The sequence below is a fragment of the Varroa jacobsoni genome, unplaced genomic scaffold, assembly GCF_002532875.2.
Source record: "Varroa jacobsoni isolate VJ856 unplaced genomic scaffold, vjacob_1.0 scaffold_98, whole genome shotgun sequence".
Taxonomy (NCBI): Eukaryota; Metazoa; Arthropoda; class Arachnida; order Mesostigmata; family Varroidae; genus Varroa; species Varroa jacobsoni.
The window spans coordinates 133,635-154,199 of NW_019213000.1; the positions used below are offsets into that span (position 1 = coordinate 133,635).

Sequence of the window (20,565 nt, forward strand, 5' to 3'; positions counted from 1 at the left end):
ATATATGAACGAGAAGAAAACTGGGCGAAGGAAAAAGTATAATCTATGGAAAAGTACATTGCAATGGTGGTACATAGACACACACACATGCAAGTACATATGTTTCGGTGAATTGACAACTGGCTAGCAAGCGATGATAATTATAAGCTAAATAGACTCATTGATAACTTGGCAGGATTCGGTGAGCTTACAAAACTGATTACGACATTTTTAAAAGCAGGGAAAACGAGACATATGAAAGTAACAACTATTACGTCGAAATAAGCGGAGAAATTATAATGATAGTAATCTATCTTATAAAAAAAAGGCTAAGAAAGATACCACAAATTATTGTGTATTATAGTATATCTATTATATTACTATTATTCGTAATAGTTGACAGTATGTACAGGGACAACTCTGCCGAACAAGTCCTGCTATAGATTATATATCATCTTCTCGGTAATGGGCACATACGATGAAACCATGTGATGGCAGCAATAAAATGGAGCAAGCAAGTAGCCGTCACGGAACGACGTAAAGACAGGCGACCCGTCTGAAGTGAACGATGAACGCACATACATGGCGCGCAGGGAGGCAGGCAGGCAAGGAAAAAAAGAGCTGCGAAATGTTTGCATCACGAGTGTACGGGGGAGCAATTGTCGAAAAACAAACCTCATTACACTTGGGGGGTGCGTTGGAATACTAGCCGCTAATAAACCTAACTGTGCCGTCGCTGACGCTAATGCTAAAGACTGTAAAAAGGCAACGAGAAAATAATAATATACCAGAACTATACATTTAAAAAGAATTTGTGGTCATTGTAATTCCAATATATCGTATTGGTGAAGTATGTGCCACTGAGGGAGCACATCTAATAGTACGGCTTCGATAAAAATGATGATTGTTGTATTGGCCCTGTTAATGAATTTTTCTTTGTTCTTCGTTACTCTAAGATTATTTGTTGATGAATAAAAAAAAAAGATAAGCCTGCGGTTAAACTAATATATATTGTCTAATAGTTTGGTTTGCCTATGCATTTGCGTAAATAGTAATATCGTAACAGAAACAAAAGAAAAAAAGAACAGTGAACGTAGTCCAAATATATCTGAACGCATTAGAAATGAAAATTCACAATAGCGATATTGTTTTAGAATGGCTTACAACTTAAAAAAAAGTGATCGCTTCACAAGGCCTTCAGAATTGTTGTGATTTCTGCGGCTACGTTCTAGTGATAATATACGACCTTATTCTATTTGTCTTCTGAACTTCTGCACTACTTCTATGGTTTGTTTTTCTATTGGTCAGGTATTCTACAGCGGGTCGAAATAACCTGAACGCTAAAGACCATATCGTGAAAAGTTGGGAGTGCCTGGACCATAATGAGTAACCAGTGGCCCTCGAAAAGCGATTGTACGTTCTACTTTTAATGCAATTGAAATGGCATAGTTATTCTTACATAAACAACATATTTTAATAAAGATAAAAGGACGAATATGAACATTAAGTGAGAACTTAGATGGATAGCAAACTCCTCAACATTGCAACCCTCCTGCTAGACCAGAATGTTCTAATAGACCCCTAATTAGCTAACACAATGATACTGCTATTTCTTGAGGACGGAAACGGAAAACTAGATCATACATATGACCACTCAGGTGCAAGCTAGAGGCGTCTCTAAACACACTATAACACGAGATTAATAACCCGCAACGAACATAATATGTAACAGACGGAAATCGTCATAAACAAAGTAGTAGACAATTGAAGATTAGAGTAAAAAACACAGAGGATATATATATATATATATATATATATATATATATATATGCACGAAACAGGACAGAAAATGTGAACGGTTAAGTTCTACTTCGTACGAAGATGAACACCAGTGTACGGTCCATGTAACCTAGTCTATAGCAAAGGCAACGGTGAAAGGGATCGTAAAAAAGATTTGTTTAGTTTACATGTTAAAAGTGGTATATACTTAATATTATCAATAATTATGATAAATACAAACAATAATGTCAAGAGCATACATACATTTTAAATGTAAGTAATATAGTATATATACACAAAATATAAACGAACCAGGAAGATAACGTCGAGAAAATGAAAACACATATAGACATAATTCAATATATATAATAATAACAAGTACGGCAACAGCAACAGATTGCGGGAGCTATTCAGTTGTCAAAAATAAGTAAAGATGAGATCGAACCAACATGAATTGATGAATGATAATTATGTTTGATTAAAGAACATCTTATATAGAAATTAGCGTTACGAAGTGTTACTGCAAGACTTGCTTACTCACGTCTGCGTCTATGCATGCCACGCGAAGAGCCGGATCAGTGAGAACATTTTTTTAAAGATCCCTGAGAGGTGATCAGTTACGCTGTGGCTACTAGTAACAGGTCCCCACACACCTTAGAAATACTATAGAGAAGGACTCTAATGGGAAATACATAAATAGTTGTAGCACTCAGAAAAAGAGTGGCATGATGGAACTCAAGCCACAAGAGTTAATCATGCTACTAGCAACAGTCCAAGTTACATTGACTCTAATTCTAAGTTCTATATTGAGAATTAGGGACAAACACATAATAACAATAATAACTACTGTCTATCCATCTGTTGGGCGCCACTGCCTTTCTGCTGCAACTTATTATAGAGTCTGCCCATTTTGTATATACATGCACATATAATAAGTATACGTATTCTTATCATCGTTAGAGTTAATAAAGAGCATTATTCATGACACAAACGAAACATATTACAAGTACCCAATCAATATGCTTTTCACGCGACACCGAAACCCGCTGAAATGACGCCCTCTTCATACAGAGGTACGATATCCGTCCGAATTTTGCTGCCTCAAACAATAGCCGAATATTCCAAGACGCTACTTGGACAGCACACTGTCACCATCTTCAGCTAGCGATAAAAAAAAAACTACCACGATCATCTTTTACTGAGGATATCTATAGAAAAAAAAGAAGGGGTGGAAATGACGACAGAAAACACCGAATCCCATGAGACATCGTAGCGTAACTTGTGGGCCGTATTAAGTTTATAACAGTTCTACGAATTCTGAAACAGCGTGAAACCGCGCTATAGGCGCCAATTGTCTGTGCGAAACGTATCTATCTTGCTTTGCGTCGAAGCGACTAATCTAGACATAAGCCTCGTTTGCATTCTAGTTAGGGAACGTTTGTTTTGGATAGCGTGACTATGTGTTCTTACGTGAAAATGCAACCATGTGGATCAGAGTTGTTGCAGGCGCCCAATGGCTGAATAAACACTTTTTCTTCGTTATGTGGATTCTTTGAGGTTTTTGTATTTCCTGTATGTGGTGCATAGGCACAATTAGACATTTTACTTATCTATTTGTATACGTACTTTAGTCGCTTCAAAGATGTCTATGCTATTAAATCCGAAGGCACTATGAAGACAACCGAGTAAGTGATGTCCATAGATATTGATTGCTGGAAAATTATCACTCGTTCTTTGTAATTTTCAACTTTTAATTTCAATTTATTACTTTAACAGTAGGTGGCGACATTGTGCTGCTTCACACGGATTGCGATAAGAAGTCAAAACAATTGTGCTTAGTAATACTTTCGATAGATGTAAAATCAAACGAAGGAAACAAAAACGTACGTAATGATAACATTATATGAAGAGGGCCTCTTAACTGTTTCCAATTACATAAAAAAAACACATACATTCATATAATAGTAGGAACCCGCATCCTCTGTCTTACCGGTATATTGACTGATATTAACTTATGTATTTAATTGAGACTATATATATATATATATATATATATATACGTTGCAGGTGGATCATGAATATGATGGGCGTTCGATCCGAAACAACATTATATAAACTCGAAATGGAGAATAGTCAAGGATGGAATCGTTTGCTCAGGTCGTTTGTCGCGACGGTTTAAACTGAAATCTTACTTTAATACAACCGGTTACATAATTTAGACTCTGTCTGGGGGAGCCAGAGCTAGTGCAGAACTACTTAGTCTAACTCATGCTCTATATACACATAATGATTTATACACTCGTATATATATATATATATATATATATATATATATTAAAGAGCCGTCCTACAAAAGAACCCCGTGCTGGCTATTGATTTTTAAGACATTAGCAGCACCGGCATCCCGGTCAATCAATCACATCGCGTTGTGTATTTCCTCTGTCACTAAAGACAAGATAACGACAAGACTAAGTGAGAATATGGCATAGATGATGGAGATAGAATCCTGAGGCAAGCTTTTCGTGAAGCCCATAATGAAGTTAACCACCTACCTGCATCTACCGAAATGCTTTTCAGTTGAGCCGCACATCGAAAACGGTTGGGGACCGAACGCTCAGTGCAGATAACCCGGATTGCCCAACAACGGACTCATTCGTTATGAAGCTATGGCGAGAGCAGTCGCTCACATTCGGAATGACGAAAAACAAGCATAAACCTTTTCGAGTCTATGTTCCAAATGTATGAGGTTGTAAGGACTTGTCCTCCATAGAGACCTTTCTCTTCAAAGGATGATGAGCAGTAAGAGGTCAGCGTGGCCTCTTCTCTAAAAATAAAACCAATTTTAAAAAGAGGACGAAGAAACTGCCATAGTTTCTTGATATTTGAAAGCAAAATGGTATGACTGATGACACGCTAGAGAGATAGCACACCCTACAGAACGGGCCGATGTGAAAATAGAAAGACAAGTATATAATTCTGCTGATAACGATGAAAACAATAATGATAATAAGAAAGTGATCATGATTATAACGATGGGAAAACGATTGTGGTTTGGGATAGACGACGTCGCGTTATTAAATTGAAAAGGCTGAGATCAAAGAAAAGACAGGCGATCGAAACGAAGAGAAGGAAGAGAGAAAAAAAATGAATGCAAGGGAAGTTTAGCTTGAAACTTTGTCATTCAGAACACGGCTAATAAATACGCTTATTTATGTAAGTATAAGAACTTAGAGCAGTCTTGGTGTTTTCATTGAGCCTGACAGTTTATATAAGATTAGATACTTTATTAGGTATGAATATATTATGATGGTAGTTCTGATGTGTTTGTTAAGCGGTGAGCGAATGACTTAGCTAGCCAATCATGTGGTTCAGTTTCGAATTGTATATAATAACAACGCATTTAGAGAGAAGTGTATGTTTTCGTTATAAAAATATGTACATAACGTATCTAAAAATATCTAATAGCGCACTAAAAAGCTATGTAACTTATCAAATATATGCAAAAATAGGGAAAGAAGAAGAAAATTATTATAGGAAAAATCAGCGTTTTACTAACATTTGAATATTCGCCATTACTTTTTTTAATTTTCTTCAGTTTATTTTTCGATAAGACACCATATTTTAAGGTTTGTTTATTAGTATCAAGCCCGTGAGTTTAAATAAGAGTAGTAGAAAAAATCATGAAAGATTCGAACCTCTTTCGTATACGGCTATGCTTAATGGAACACTGTAAAATAACAAAAAAATTATATATTGCGCAAGGGCAAGAACACTTACAGTGCAAGCCTACAACCAGTCTCACAATTTTAGATTCCATTACACATAAATAACAACAACTAAGTGCTACCGTTAGGTACTATCTATCGCGGCCTTAAAATATAAGATCAAAAAGTTTGATGCTTTATTATTACTCGGTGGGTTGAGGTCTTTTGCGCTGCACAATACTACCTCATTTTTTCCTGGTTTATATTTGCAGGTAAATAGTAAACAATGCCGCTTTGTAGTCACGCCTCGGTAGCGCAGTAGGCAGCGCGTCAGTCTCATAATCTGAAGGTCGTGAGTTCGATCCTCACCCGGGGCATAGTTTTCTTTTAATTTCGAAATTTCCATTGCCGTGTGCATTTTAATATACCTGTATATCGACGCTATGATAATATATATTTATTTCTAGAAGAACCTACCAACTTTCTTTCCACAAGGTTGTCTAGAATTTTATGAAGCCATGTTACCAGTTTGATCAGATGGATGCTTTCTCAGTTCATAACATGCATGACCTGCTGTTGAGTGTATTTATTTAGAAAATCGGGCGACGCATCATCTTGTCTATTAATTATTACCGCGTATAAATCTCTACGAAAATTGATTATTGATTTAGCCACACCACTTTTACTTACGTACTTACGCACAATAAGCTACAGCGATTCGTGTTATTTGCAAGTGTTCCTCTTGATCAAAATATCACTTATTAAAAGCAATCCCTTCCTATACTTTGTACGCTTATTTCAATTAAATAATCGTCATCCTTAATTTATTTATGGCGCTCTGGTTATGAAACTTAGCTTCTCCATTTACGCAATGAAGGCTCTTTCGCGCAAAATAAACCTCTAGTGTATAAACCGAACTTTATCGATTACTTTTGTTGCCGTTTTTTCTGTTTGCTTTTTCGTTTGTTAGAGCTAACCTGCGTTAAGAAAGGGGCCGAGCAGTTGTAACACTAATTTAAATTTTTCTGCCATTGGCATCGAACACAATGTTTATTATTTGGGCCATCCGCTAAAAAAGCGGGTTAAGTGTTTTAGTATTTTTGCGAATCTATATGAAAAACATATATGTTGGTAATGATTTCTCTCATAAAAGCTGTTCAAATTGTTATCCTCGATATACCAATTGCGCGATACTTTGTTGCAGAGTTAACTGGAAAATAACTTCAAGCAAATTCGATTGTATCTTATGTTTGGCGGGAGTTGGCTGGCGTTTATCTGGTACCGACTCTTTTCGCCTCGTGGCCTTGCTGGTGCAAGCTGTGTATGTGGTCGTTTTTTTAGATTTCTTGCTAATTTTTATTATTTTATAATTATCTTCAAAGTATTATATTGTGGATTACTTCTTCGTGAGACCGTGCAACTAAGCGCAAAAAATACACGCGAAAATTACTGAAAATTTCAATGTTCTGAGTCGCCATGTTCCTGCCTCACGTGCGATAGCTGAATGGCTTGTAGTTATTCGACGAATCTAAGTTCGACTGGCCATTAGAATTGGTTGTCGGTTTCCAATTGAAAACCGAAGCTGGCCCTCAGCCAGCTTGGTACTGTGAATAAAAAAATTGACGCCTACTTTCTAGATATGATCCCGCAGTTTCTCCTGGAAATCGATTCAATGCGATAGTGACTGTACAGTTTTTGCAGTGCCGAACGTCCAATGTTGGTTAAGTATAACCCACGACCGATTTTTTGTTAACTACAGCAGGGTTTTATGAAGCACTTTGATGCATCTGAATATAACGAGCGTTTAAAGGAGTTTCTAGTTTAGGATAAGGCTAATCAGCTGTAAATACAAAATGTGTTTCTCGGTAGTTTTTCTCGACGCGATTTATATGCACGTTACGATTTCTGTGAAGAAAACTCCATAGCCAGGCGTCGTGATGCACTCTAGATCGACGAATGGTTAAAGCAAATGCATTGAGAGAGCCTATAGAATTCACACCGGTGTATTTCATGAAGTGTATGACGATCCCTATAGGTAATCTTTCGTCCTCCCGTCTTTTACGAGTGTAAATTATTCGTACCCCGCAAGGCAGTGTTTATGTTGTTACAGTGCATTACATCCTTTAATCTTATTGCGATGTCTATCTCAATTCGTGTTTTGATTTTTTATGTTAAAATTTTCAGAATTCTAATTTAATATGGCGGACTGGTCCGAAGAGGTACAAGAATCAGCACCTGTTGTGGCTGCTGAGATAATTGACATTAAGCTATTCGGCCGTTGGTCGTCCGCCGACGTTGAGGTTAAGGACATTGGCCTGCAGGACTACATCGCTGTCAAGGTACGTACATGCAAGCTGTGCATGTTTGTGTCTCTAAGGAAAGAGGCAAATCGAAAATGTGCGCACGCAATTCAGTCTCATGAAACGTGAGTAGTTTTTGTCAGTACACAGGATGTGTTTTTGATAAAAGCAGTTCGCAATGTACAATACAATGGTGGCTCTATTTTGGATCATAGGCGGACAAATTAGATGGAAGACACGCTTAGAATTTGGATCTAAAGCTTTCTCTTAGTTTGTTATCTTATTAACATTATAAATTATAATCATAATGATTGGTTATAATACAAACGCTTACATGCCTGTATGGCATTTTCAGTTACGTACGGAAGAAGGCCGTATACATCCCTTTTCCGAACTAGTCTTATCGATTACGAAATCGGGATCGTACTTCATTACAAAACCCATTACGAATTTCGGCGTCTCGTCATGTTGTTTTGCTTTTTTTATAGGAAAAACATGCCAAATACCTGCCGCACTCATCCGGTCGTTACGCAGCCAAACGCTTTCGCAAGGCGCAGTGCCCCATCGTTGAGCGGCTTACGAACTCGATGATGATGCACGGCCGCAACAATGGCAAGAAGATTCTCGCCGTGCGTATTATCAAGCACGCATTTGAGATCATCCACTTGCTGACGGGTGAAAACCCGCTCCAGATTCTCGTAAATGCAATCATCAATGCCGGACCTCGTGAAGACTCGACCCGTATCGGTCGTGCTGGTACTGTACGACGTCAAGCCGTCGATGTGTCGCCGCTACGTCGGGTGAACCAAGCTATCTGGCTTCTGTGCACCGGAGCCCGGGAAGCCGCCTTCCGTAACATCAAGACCATTGCTGAGTGCCTCGCCGATGAGCTCATAAACGCTTCAAAGGGATCGTCCAACTCGTATGCGATTAAAAAAAAGGACGAACTCGAGCGTGTCGCCAAGTCGAACCGTTAAGTCGTGCATGGACGAAAAGACGATACAGACACGGGAAAACAACTTGACAACTGTTGTTTCTTACATGAAAATGTGTGCTGGACTATGTCGTTGGCTGCTATTGGTCACAGTAAAGGCCATCGTCACCATGGCGGCGGTGGTGGCCAGAAACTTGTCGCGAAGTGGGATTTAATAATAAAACGTCCATGTGCGGCTTTAAGCACACTAATTTGGCATGAGTTTTGTGTTGGACAATTAGAGAGTGTTCAGCAAATTTTGTTTTTTGCAAATAGATTTTTTTTGTAGAATATTTGCTTTTGTAGGAAATGTAGAAGCGGTTTAGCTTAAATTTTTGGTAGGGTGGTTGAAACGGGCTACGCAGATATATTTGACAGTAACCTGGTTTTTACAGTTCAAAAAGCAATATTTAGTGACAGAGTCCAATTCGCAGATATATAATACGTGGGTTTATGCTTCTGTTCAATATATAAAATTGTAAATATCCGGTATGATTATGATAAAATGAGGCGTAATGGGAAACGGTTTGTGGTACTATCGTAAACGACGTGTTGAAAAATAATTTAGAAAATGTACCAGCTAGCTTCTTTAGAGTGTAAGTAAATAATACGGTGTAGCTTACTACTGAAGCCGCATTATAAGCAATCCACTGTGATTATTACACTAGGTGTTGTTCAGCCACAATGGCCGATAGTAATCACAATCAAATCATGTTTACATTAGATACCTAAAAGGTTATTAGTATGATTTCGACCATGAAGTCTACACATTTCTGCCCTAATGATGGTCCTGCTAGCCAACATCTACGGGTAGCATACTTCGAACGGCTTATTGTTTTGAAAATAACAGTTCGGTTAGCAAGCGCGTCCCATCTTTTTTTTTTTTTTTTATATTATATCTCCTCTATCCGCTTTTTGTTAACGGCAATAGAACACTTCAGAGCATTCAAAATGAATGTTATCAATTTTAGTGGTAACGTTTGGTAAGCAATTTATTTCGTATATTGATTTCTACAGGCAATTTTATTGTAATGAAACATCTAATATCATTGTCATTGGTTTATCTCAACATACCGTTTGAAGCCAAAATTTAACATATTTTTTTATTACGAAATTCAGTGTGTGTGTCATCTTGATCATCGATGACCTTCTGCGATTGAGTAACTATTTTTGCGTCAATTCGTGTGACACTCAAGCATCGAACTGTTTTTGTACTTAGCCTTCTTAAAACGGCTTACAATTGTTTGGTAAAACATAGTTGGTAATTTGGCGAAATCTTAGCTACTCATTTTCACAATAATCTGGTCTATTTCTCCCGTAGTTGGTCGACCACTATGAGATGATATGGATGGAGATTGAAATTTCCGGAGCAAGATCAAGAGAACCGTCTCTGAGCCGTTTGTTCTGATAACGCATTTTGACCATAAATATCAACCATTTCTTTTAGACATGCACGTATGCCCCTATGGTAATCAGATTGTGGAGTATAGTGAATTTGTGCAGAAGTTTTACTCATCTTTAAGGCGATTTCTCTTGAGTCTGAACAAAAGCACTACAAGGAATTAGCACACCTGCTCAATGTCAGCTTTCAAATCCTGTCTTTATGCTATTAGCTAAGCACGACTCCTGCTATGTGTTTGAGATGTGTGGCATGACGTCATCTATACCTTTTCGACAACCCAATATGTTCTCAAAGTACGAAAAATATTTGCGTGATTTTTAAGATATGTTTTTTATTCTTTCTAATTCATAATGAATAAAATAGTATTTCATATATATATAGATATATATATATATATATATATATATATGGAGCAGTATGGAGTAGTTCATAAAAGATTTTAGTTAGACGAGGGTGCCCTAAATAGGACTGGAAGACAACTAGTACAGTCCGTTCGATTCGACTATGTACATACTCGACAATGCCATACGCTCTATGCAGCTAGCAGCCTCCACGGAGTTCAGAGTAGCGAACTTAAATTGGTCCCTCGAAGCGTCTGCTCAATTGCCTCACGACCTCGTTTCTGGATAACTTGTCGAATCCTTTCTAGATTTCTTCAGTTGTAAATATACGGAAAATATGGAAATTGCATTAGCGACCTTAATAAGGAAAATTAAAATTAACAATGTGAAACCTTATGTATATTACAAAACGATGGGCTTGACCCTTAAGACTAGTTAGCTTCTATGTGCGAACAAAAGATACATTAATAATTAACGACCTACATTCGTAACGTATCTATATTTCAATATTTACATACAAGGTTTTTGAAGCACAACCGCATTGTAATTTTTTGATGCCCTAGGTAAATGTGACTTTATTACGTCCATATAGCTGACTCATATTTTGCTTTTTGTGACTGTTGCAAAAAGAGTGTTAGTTACATATTGCTGAAAAATATAATGGCAAAAGAGGCTTAAAATAAGCTTGGTCATTCACCTATCGATAAGGAATCGTTGCGTTAACGTTCGCGCGAGTTTGTTGAGGGCCCCAGCTCCCGTAAGATTGGTCACACGTAGATGGCCGAGTTCAGTCACTTCGAAATATACCAGAGCCACTGTGCCTGCAAGTATCTGGTACGGTATCATACATCTTTGTTAATTTGTTAATGTTACTCACTGTTATTTAAAATGGTTGTATAAGAAAGTTTCTACAGTTCCTAAGTTGCGACCTACCAATGAGGCTGAATCGATGCCAGATCGGTGTAGTGGTTCGCTAATTTTTTGATTCCCCAATAGTCCACGTGCTACGATTTATTAAAGCAGATACGCTCCTTGCTCCCCAGATACACCTCCTATATACGCTTAATTAAACTTCAACTTACATTTGCATACAGGCGAATTTTGGCAACGAGTCGTTCCAGAATTGCAGACACCGATCCTCGAATACGCAGAACTCGCGGTTCACGCTTGAGGCGAAACTTGGCCTCAACAACGACATTGCGAAAAGCCAACCCCGCGTCCATTGTCAAGTTTTGTCTGCTACTTGAGATCAATGCGGGGCCTTGCCTTTCCAGGCTGAGCAGGTTACGAATGGTAATCTAAATAAACCACTGGCATTTTTTAGTGTTAAGTAAACTGATTTCGGCCGTTTAGATCCTTCTATAGATTTCTATTCTTAACTGCAATGAAGCTGGAATTTTTATTAATACTCCTATTCGTTAACATTGGGCCAATTTCTCTAAGGTCTCAAGCATAAGATTTCTTCAGAATGTTATACGAAATACAAAATTTTCTTTGTTCAGAAAGTGAAAAACATCCGTATTTTTTTTAAAAACATATATATTTTTATTAGGGGAAATTATGGCTGTTTTTATTTTTTTTGAAATTGAAATAGCACTCAAGACTTCGAGCGATCTCTTATTTCAGCAGCGAGAAACTAAAACGAGGGAGAAACAAAAACTCTGTCTATAAATAGAACAGACAAATAGATCTCTGATCTTTATTTGCTACGTATTTGAAAACTGTTAACGGAAAAGTATGTCTACAAGTACGAAACACCGACAGAAAAATTACAAATGCAAAATACGCGCTAATCTTGTCATCTTTCTGGCTAATTGTTCAAATGATGCTGGCAGCTAATGATATATATTTTATCCAAACAAGCATTTTATCAATTCTTGCAAACAATGCGTATGGAGAACATTAAGCATCAGTTTGTCTATGGATTTACATACATGCAGAAATGTTCAATTCACTATGAATTATTATAGAGAGCTTACAAATACGATGGTCTTTCTTTGTTTCTGTTGTACCTAAACAGTCTATTACCATTTAGATTCCACATAATTGAAACCGGTTGTTTATGCTAAATCAGTTCGAGCGAAGTTCCATAAAGAGGAACCAAAGCAAAGAAAGTGAGGCCCATTATTCTGGATAGAATTTAGGGAGAAACTTCGAACTATGTCTAGAATCTTACGTCATGCACAACGATTTTCTGCGTAACCATGTCATCAAGCCGAAGCGGATCCAAGCGCATTCGAATCCTTGTTGTGTTTTTTACATTGTTGAGCGCATCGTCAAAAATCTGATCTGCATTCTGCGCTAAAATGGCCATCGGCCGTTTCGGATCATAGAAAACAATACATCGAAGAAAAGCTCATTAGTAATGTGTTTAGTTGGCAAGTTTAGACAATCATAGATCGACTGCTCTATTCTTGGTACTTCGGTAATTCATAGCAGGATAGAACTATCGTGTAGATGACAATAATTAATTATGGTCATGCTTAAATCTTGAATAATATAATACTACTAGTTTTGTAATATTCCTGCATGACCGCTTGAGCTTTGTTGACTTAATGGTGCGTTTGTTTTGAGCACTTATAGGACACTTTGGTAAGAAAAAAAGTATTAAATTTATAAGATTGCAACTGTCAGTAGACTGCCTAATATTCTAATCAATAATGTGCAACTGTTTTTCCAGCGAAACGTAGATCTAGAGATAAGTAAAGGCGGCAAGGCCTCTTTTTTTCTTAATTGATATGTAGGTGAACTAATCGCCCATTATCATTAACTTCAGTTGATAGCAGTTTATTGAGAGGTTCGAAAAGTCTCGGGAGTTTCGGTGTCAATCAATTAAAAACTTTTAAGTTATCTTGTTAAGTCACTCGATTTCTAAAGAAGAAATTAAGCGACGGACATTTGTGGTAGAATTCTCCCGTTCTGTAGTTGACTATTATACACTGACAACCACCTCATTTAACTAGACTAACTAAATGATTTGAGTTTTGGTATTAGACAGCTCGTAGCTAGTCTGTACAGACTTTAAATTCTGCAGCCTCTAATCGCACACATGAAAGACGCTACAGCATGCTTAGTGAAATCAAGTAATGAACGAATTACCATGATCGATCCTGCAGCCGTGTTATCTTCGTTTTACCGACTAAGATCGTTGTCTATTTCATCATGGTACGTTGATTGACCCACATAATGAAGCTGAACGATTGGTCCACGTTCGAATTGTACTTCACTGCTTATGGATGTCGTATTATAAAATGTAAAAGTTTGGTGTCTCAATACAACATGAAAATTTTCCAGTGACTTACCATAGGCTGCAGCCCCAATTACAAATACGAGATATATCGTCACACACGTAGTCTTTCCTGTGGAGCAGGCACGTCTAGAAGTGGACTTTGACGCTGGTGGCGCCAGTGTCGAAAAATTATATGAATAATGATAACCCATTATGTGTATTTTAGCAGCAGGTGGCTACTGAGCGTGGAAGATTATTTAGCTTTGCGTACACTTATTTAGGTGCAGTTGACACACACAATAATGTAGACACACTATAATCCTTGCCCTTCGCCATGCGCGAGGTCCACAGTAGCTATTGCCATTGCTTGATTACTGTTACGTAAAACTTGTGTTATCGCTGTTGCTCTTATTGTCAGAAAAGAGCGCAAGATAAGTGAGTTATATTATCTTTCGATATATGATTAAATCGAATCCAACTGACTAGCCACTAGTCAATCTACTCTTTAACAACTCGACAATTCTTAGTTCTTGATGTGCCGTGTAGGATTTGTCTTTTGCCCTACATTTATCAATCGTCAGTATCAGCACTAAACACGGAAAAATGTAAACGAGCATCCATGTCACCTTTCGGCATACGCACGATCTATCTCGAGCGAAGTCACAGATTCGCACCTTTCCTAGTGACACGACACTAAACAATGGCAATTCGTGAAAGATTAGTTATATGGCTTCAGCCTGGCGTGAAGTTATTGCTGTCCAGTCACAAATAGACACTCAATATCGAAAGACGAATAATACGTGATACTGTGCCAGTTGATATTGGTTTAACAGTCGCTGTTGCTGTGGAGCGCCTCCACGAGCTGAGATCGTTTGGCAGCGTGCTCACGCACTGAGGATTGTAAACAAGTAAGACACACGATAAGCAAGAGGGGGGTGCGGGCTAATCTCTGATAGAAGTGTTTTCCCTGTTGCGATTGTGAGTCTGAGCAAAAATGTATGTCTATATACACCAATACTGGGTGACCAGAGAAAAACCTGCATTACTCCAAGCTATCGCCTGGGCAAGACCCGCCTAAATCGATTTGTTCCTTGGCTAGGGCAAACAGTGGCAACACGTTTGCTGTCATGTGCGATGGTCTTTGGACTGGTATAGAGTGCTGGCTGCAAAAAAGTTCTTTGTGTGTATATAATCAACAAAAAAAAAACAGCTACAACCAGAAAATATGCAAAGAATAGGCACGCATGGTGAGGATGATTTTTAGAGTTGCCACCTAACTGGTTACAGTGGTAACGGTGGCTCGAAATAGACGGGCATATATAGATCATCGAATAAACGTACGTGGCGAAGGCGGCCCTCAGAAGGTAGCTCTGCAAGATGATGCTAGGTGACTGCAAGACGTAGATCAGTATGTAACGCTCAGGATATCGAAAGCTCTGAAAATACAAACAAAACAGAATACTTTTTGACAATGAAACGGATTTTAACGATGGGAGCAAGCAATTAAGGCATGCAGAGACTGAGAGACTGGGTAAATTGCAAAACAAAGTTGATGTAATTGAAATGAGTATGTAATAGGTGTACATGCTAGGTGTACTATGCACGAATGAGAAATTCCGCGGTGAAGTAACATGAAGACTGTTGTTATGAGTCTTTGCAACCAAATGTGATTATATATCATCTGATATTTCCTATCATATTAAGATAAGTTTTTTTAGTGAGCCTGTTCTTCGATCCAGATCCATTGGCCCCTTCATTGCTCGTATTTTTTCGCTGATCCACTCTGCGTAACTCATAATTCATATGCATCTCCACTGCTTGAACGACGTAATCATACACATTCAATGTGTCACGCAAGCTTTGAGCTTTGACTCTTATATGAAGTAGAGTTGATCCATATGGTATTAGTAGGCCATTGTAGTGCCTCATTCACTTGCGTACCGATTCTACCATGCCTAATATTATCTTTGAATACCGCACTTGGCAAGTGTTAAGTACATAAGCTTGTTCATATATATATATATAAATGGTCGTGTAAGGCGCTTAATAAAACGCGGCCAAAACGCTATTGTGTGTATGCGACAGGCAGCTTAGCTGGTCGACCAAATGGGTACCCAGAACTCAGTAAATGTTGAAGTAGAAGAATTGCTGCAGTTTCTTATTTGACCTGTTCTGCTCCTTCAGTCATGCTTTTAAGCTGTATGTACACAAGCTTCTGCTAATACCGTGTCCAGATACCCGTTTGTGAAGGAGACTATGATAAACTTTTTAGCATGCCAACAAAGATGACTTTTTACGAGGGCTGCGACGTTTTTTTAACATTTTTAATAATGTTATTCTCAGCGTCATGTCAATATTCGTGACGTTCATTATAGGCAGATTAAAAAAAAGTCACACGAATTCTACCCACGAGATACACATGTCACGTTGCGGCATTCACCAGATTGACTAGATGGAAATCAGGAGCGAGCACTAGTCTAGCCATTGAAATTGCTCACTGTGCATCTAGTACTATCAAAATTGAGATAGCATTTTTGATTATTTCGCCACAGGTTGTAAAACGACAACTCGGTTTGTGTTGGCCAGTCTAGTACGATTTGATGCTCGCATAATCCAAATAATGCGAGGTCTAAGTTCAATTTTAAGAATCAACAGCAAATCTTCGTGCTGCCAATTTTGGTGCTCGCGTCACCTACAGTATTATAATGTTGACGATTTGAGCAGCTTCAGTTTTTTTCCCGTCCTATGTTTATTTGGCGGTATGTTTAAAAACACCGCATGAGTCTTTACTTCGATTACTACTGCAATTCCAGTTGTAACATAACCCATAGACTACTTCTACTACCTATTGTTTTCCTTCAGTTGAACTAGAATTCGTGCCTTTTTGCGCGTTACCTGGTCTTTTTCTTGTCTCAAAATTCCCTTATACAAGTTGTCGTTTCAGGATAGTTACGTACCTGGTTGACTCTAGATTATTTATCACTTCAATGCCCGTCACCTCTACGATTTTCACAATCTCTACACATTATGTTGAGGTAACTTGAGCGTGCTTCACATGCTGAGCATTTGACCACGCTGGAAAATCGCGAGGGTTCGTCAACTAGACGGGTGAGTTTGGGGGCTTGGTCGTTGTTGTAATCCATCTAATTGTTAAGCAATCTTCAATCCTGCGGTCCCTACGGATCTCGCTACTCCTGCTTTCTTGATTGACGACTTCCCGATCGTACTTAAGACAGGTAACACACTGCATTTTCTTTTTTATCAGGGTGGCTAGAAACATTTTATTATAAAAAAATATTTCAGTCCAAATTTCGAATTGCGCCATTTTGCAAATTATTTTTGTTGCGAAAACAAACACCTATTTTTCATATCTTTTCATCAAGTTGCTGCTATTGACGATTTTGGTATTCGTTAATTTTATCCCATGTTACATCATCATTAAGATAAACATTTTTAATAGTCCTTCAGTTGTATCAGTAGTGCCATTTCAGTTGAAATCTAATGTGCTTTACTTTTTTGGATAAGATAATGTAGCAGAAAATTTATGATTTACAGTACTCGAAGTGAAAATAATAATGAATTGCAGCTCCTCAAAAAACAAGTTAAGCAAGGTAGTCAAATTCTTGCAAACGAAGTAAAAAAATTAGTTCCTTAGTGGGGATAGAAAAATTAACTGTATATATATACATATATAGCTAAAAATATCTTTCTTCATATAGTATTACATAGACAAGATTAGGATTACGAATTGAGAGCTATCTTCAGTGATGTAGCTAGCACAGTTGCTGGTTTCCCCGAATAACCATACATCGATTAGTAGCAGTCACCCGGTACTAAAAACATTGGTAAACCTATTTGCCACGTTTTGAACTATTTCAGCGTCAAACCTGTTTTTTTTTTTTATCAATCCTCTTTGGTTTTGTATTTTCAAGAGGACACATCACCAGATTGTCCTTAAATTCGTACCGCCAAAATGATGCGCGTAAATTGTTAGCAATTAAGTCGAAGAGGGACCGATAAGCAATGAAATAAAATCTTGTATTTAGTTCCATTTGAAGAAGCTTATTTGTCTTGTGTCAGAATACTATATTTTACTTTTATAGAATGCACATATCTATAGTTGCAATGTTTGAACATGCCTTAGAGGCCATGGCTTAAAGTCGCTTAATGCTTTCAAATGTCTGATCTTTCGTATCGTAATTTATTCGATTAGTTTCGTGGCTTTTTTCCTGACTAGAATGATACGAGGCTATCGCTGATTATTGATATAAGATATTTATATATAACCTATAGAACTCGTCACGAGTCTCAAAATTCTTAAAAATTCTAAAAATTCTTAAAATTATTTCTTTACTTCATTGCGTTTGACATAATAGGCTGAATTCGCTAGTGAAACGAACAACAGTTTGGCAGTACGAAACCAAGCACTTTTGGCCATTACTACAATGAAAACTTAGATACGGGCTGCATTCATTACATGTAACGTTGTGTTGAGTTCATCCGGAATAAATTCTATACAAAATATAGATTTGCTCATTAAGCTCTATTTAAAGTGACGTTGCAATCAATGTACGCTTATTTTACATAGTATTAGTTACATAGTGTTATAATTATCAGGAGACCGCAAAAAGAATTTTAAAAAAATCTAAAATAACTGAATTGACTTTTAGGCTCGTTGATTAATGCGTATGCTTAAAATCTATTATTTCCTGAGTGTTAATTCTATAACATTTTCTCCAAATTGCAATCTTAATTTTAGTAATAGTTATTATCTTATTTTTACCTGTGTAAGAATAGTCGATGACGACACCCAAATATAGGCAATTAAAATCTAGAATCGATTGAGGCAAATCAAATATCCTATTAAATAGAAAAAAAATATGAATAAAAAGTTATTTAATCAACTCTCAGCTTGACGTATTTCTTGACTTTTCAAGGTTACTTAGTTTTCATCATTAATTGTGCTCTCCTTGCGACTATCACGCGGTCATAAGACATCACACCGATAATTTCTTTAGCCATCAATTACCCATCGGTTGGCAAGATTATCTTGATGGCATTTATATACGCCATTCGCTCTTACGCAATCGAATGCGATTACTTAATCTGTCAGAAGTTATTTTTAGCGCAACAATCAGTTACCATACGAAAATCATTCGTACTGAATGCTTGCATTGAGTTGCATACGGATTTGCTTTTCGGAAGTAACCCCACACTCCTTTCCTCTCATTGACGATCTGCTGATACGATACGTTACAGGCTGCTTTCATTAGCATTATACTGTACAGTGTCATTTCATCAGGCTTTGTAATTTTTGCAATATATTTGCTAATAAGGCGTAATATGGTTGATGTCACTCAATGTGTTTTTTATTATTGCTACATATCCAACGTTGCGTGTGATTGGAGCGACGAGTGGTTTATTTCACACAAAAAGCTGATGTAAGCAGCAATGATAAGATAAAATGAAGAGAATATAAATTTAAATACTGAACCATAATTTATAGTATTAATATTTTTAACTTAAACTAAATATTATAAAAAGGGCGGGCTTGTTTTCTGGCAGAGCTCATTTTCAAGCTCCCTAAAATGTATGTCCTTTCACTATAGGTTTTTTCTTCATTTTTTCACCAAACAATGCACGTTACTCGTTGAATAGTGCTGTATAATGGTTAGTCATTAGCAGACGCTATAGTTTATTTGCTTTTGTTCATAGGATCGTACGCTACTGTGGGAAAAAATTATCGCAGTTTTATGACCTCACTGATAAATTTGTATAGTCCAAGTAGAGCAAACACAAAAGACGATTGTCATTATAAACCCAGTGTTGTTATCGACGTAATATGGATACCGGTATAATCGGTTTATTCTTGTTTCATATTTTCTACGGTAAAAACGTACTCTTCCATTTGTCTTTAGCACAAACGTGTGTCGAGTTTTGCTCTAAACTGCGTGTCGAAGCATTGCCACCGACAGAGGCCATTAGTACAACTAGTCGAACACGATTAAGTCATCATATTCATCGCGACAAGGGTGAAAAAAAATTTGTAAAACCAGCGTAGCCTGAGGAAGAACTGCGTCGAATGTAGATTTTTGACTGCGGATTTATTTGATCGGTATTACCCTATCAATCGTAGACGGCGTAAAACACCTGGCACTGTTCCTAGAACAGCCAAAGATTTGGCTCAAAGATAGTGCCGTATTGCGTGACATATAGCTTGCTTCAGAAGGTTACTTCTCGTTGTCCTTCGTAATCAAAGGTTAAGGCGTCCGCCTTTTCCTTGACGAACATATTTGGAATTTGAAATACTGCGACTGATTCCTCCCTGGGTCGCTTTTCATCATGTATCATGTCAATTGGTGAGACAGCTCAAGGTTCTTGTGCAAGGATTCCTACATTAGTATCGTCATTTTCTCTAAAAAATCAAGCTCGTTCCCACAGTCTAAATCGCTAAATTATTAAAATTATTAAAATCTAAATTATTACTGCTCTTATAAATATTTCCCTGAAGATTCTGGAGGATAGCCTTAAACAACAAGGCTACAGAGTTCATAATCTAGCAATTCTCTTGTACATACGGTCAATATAGTGAACACAAATGCCAGTTGCCTAACCGGTTGATTATAATTATAGCTTTAGAAATAATCTTATGTTACATTATTTTTTAGGAGAAGTCAATTACAGGTGTCACCTATTAGTCTAAAGCTGAATATCCCGGACCTACGTGCACTATATGGAGTCGCTATACGCTACGTGCAAAAAGTGACGAAGCATATTTTTACTTTTCTTAACACTACACGTTCTAACGAAATATACTTTATAGAACTTTATACAAAATAATAAATATATCTACAGCCA

The 20,565-nt window shown here is 37.4% G+C and overlaps 3 protein-coding genes and 1 non-coding gene across 16 annotated transcripts in view; 3 read left to right on the forward strand and 1 right to left on the reverse strand.

Annotated features, from left to right (window-relative positions):
- The window catches only part of numb (NUMB endocytic adaptor protein), a 57,489-nt gene extending 52,499 nt beyond the window's left edge, over window positions 1-4,990 (forward strand). For 7 of the 12 annotated variants that reach the window (XM_022840910.2, XM_022840955.2, XM_086970202.1 and 4 more), the window contains one exon: window positions 4,336-4,990. In XM_022840910.2, the coding sequence (XP_022696645.1) occupies window positions 4,336-4,503 (168 nt within the window). In that variant the 3' untranslated portion in view covers window positions 4,504-4,990. Of the gene's footprint in view, window positions 1-1,287; window positions 3,315-3,825 lie in introns of those variants that run through there. The other 5 variants (XR_002683086.2, XR_002683079.2, XM_022840927.2 and 2 more) reach the window with 5 other exon arrangements.
- Window positions 4,991-5,766: 776 nt separating this feature from the next.
- TRNAM-CAU (transfer RNA methionine (anticodon CAU)) lies at window positions 5,767-5,839 on the forward strand. Its single transcript has one exon. It is a non-coding gene; the product is annotated as a tRNA-Met (tRNA).
- Window positions 5,840-6,674: 835 nt separating this feature from the next.
- Window positions 6,675-8,947, forward strand: LOC111264826 (small ribosomal subunit protein uS7). 2 transcript variants are annotated; one of them, XM_022841016.2, is made up of 3 exons: window positions 6,675-6,783; window positions 7,647-7,801; window positions 8,251-8,947. In XM_022841016.2, exons 2-3 carry the CDS (start codon window positions 7,661-7,663, stop codon window positions 8,737-8,739), a joined length of 630 nt encoding a protein of 209 aa, XP_022696751.1. In that variant the 5' UTR covers window positions 6,675-6,783; window positions 7,647-7,660; the 3' UTR covers window positions 8,740-8,947. The 2 variants fall into 2 exon arrangements, with proteins under 2 accessions (XP_022696751.1, XP_022696759.1); XM_022841024.2 differs by lacking the exon at window positions 6,675-6,783 and adding an exon at window positions 7,125-7,182.
- Window positions 8,948-10,448: 1,501 nt separating this feature from the next.
- LOC111264818 (uncharacterized) lies at window positions 10,449-14,833 on the reverse strand. The gene is made up of 5 exons (XM_022841003.2): window positions 13,781-14,833; window positions 12,655-12,779; window positions 11,561-11,776; window positions 11,176-11,309; window positions 10,449-10,790 (listed from the first exon to the last, which is right to left on the reverse strand). Exons 1-5 carry the CDS (start codon window positions 13,917-13,919, stop codon window positions 10,697-10,699), a joined length of 708 nt encoding a protein of 235 aa, XP_022696738.1. The 5' UTR covers window positions 13,920-14,833; the 3' UTR covers window positions 10,449-10,696.
- Window positions 14,834-20,565: the final 5,732 nt, after the last annotated feature.

What these genes read in the sequence shown, in the direction of transcription:
- LOC111264826 (XM_022841016.2), top strand. Translation starts at nt 7,661, where the DNA reads ATGGCGGACTGGTCCGAAGAGGTACAAGAATCAGCACCTGTTGTGGCT. An exon ending in AGGACTACATCGCTGTCAAG is followed by an intron (nt 7,802 to 8,250) that starts GTACGTACATGC and finishes CTTTTTTTATAG; the next exon opens with GAAAAACATGCCAAATACCT.
- LOC111264818 (XM_022841003.2), bottom strand. Translation starts at nt 13,919, where the DNA reads ATGGGTTATCATTATTCATATAATTTTTCGACACTGGCGCCACCAGCG. An exon ending in AGAAAATCGTTGTGCATGAC is followed by an intron (nt 11,777 to 12,654) that starts GTAAGATTCTAG and finishes TGGTTTATTTAG; the next exon opens with ATTACCATTCGTAACCTGCT. An exon ending in CAACGATTCCTTATCGATAG is followed by an intron (nt 10,791 to 11,175) that starts GTGAATGACCAA and finishes TTACAACTGAAG; the next exon opens with AAATCTAGAAAGGATTCGAC.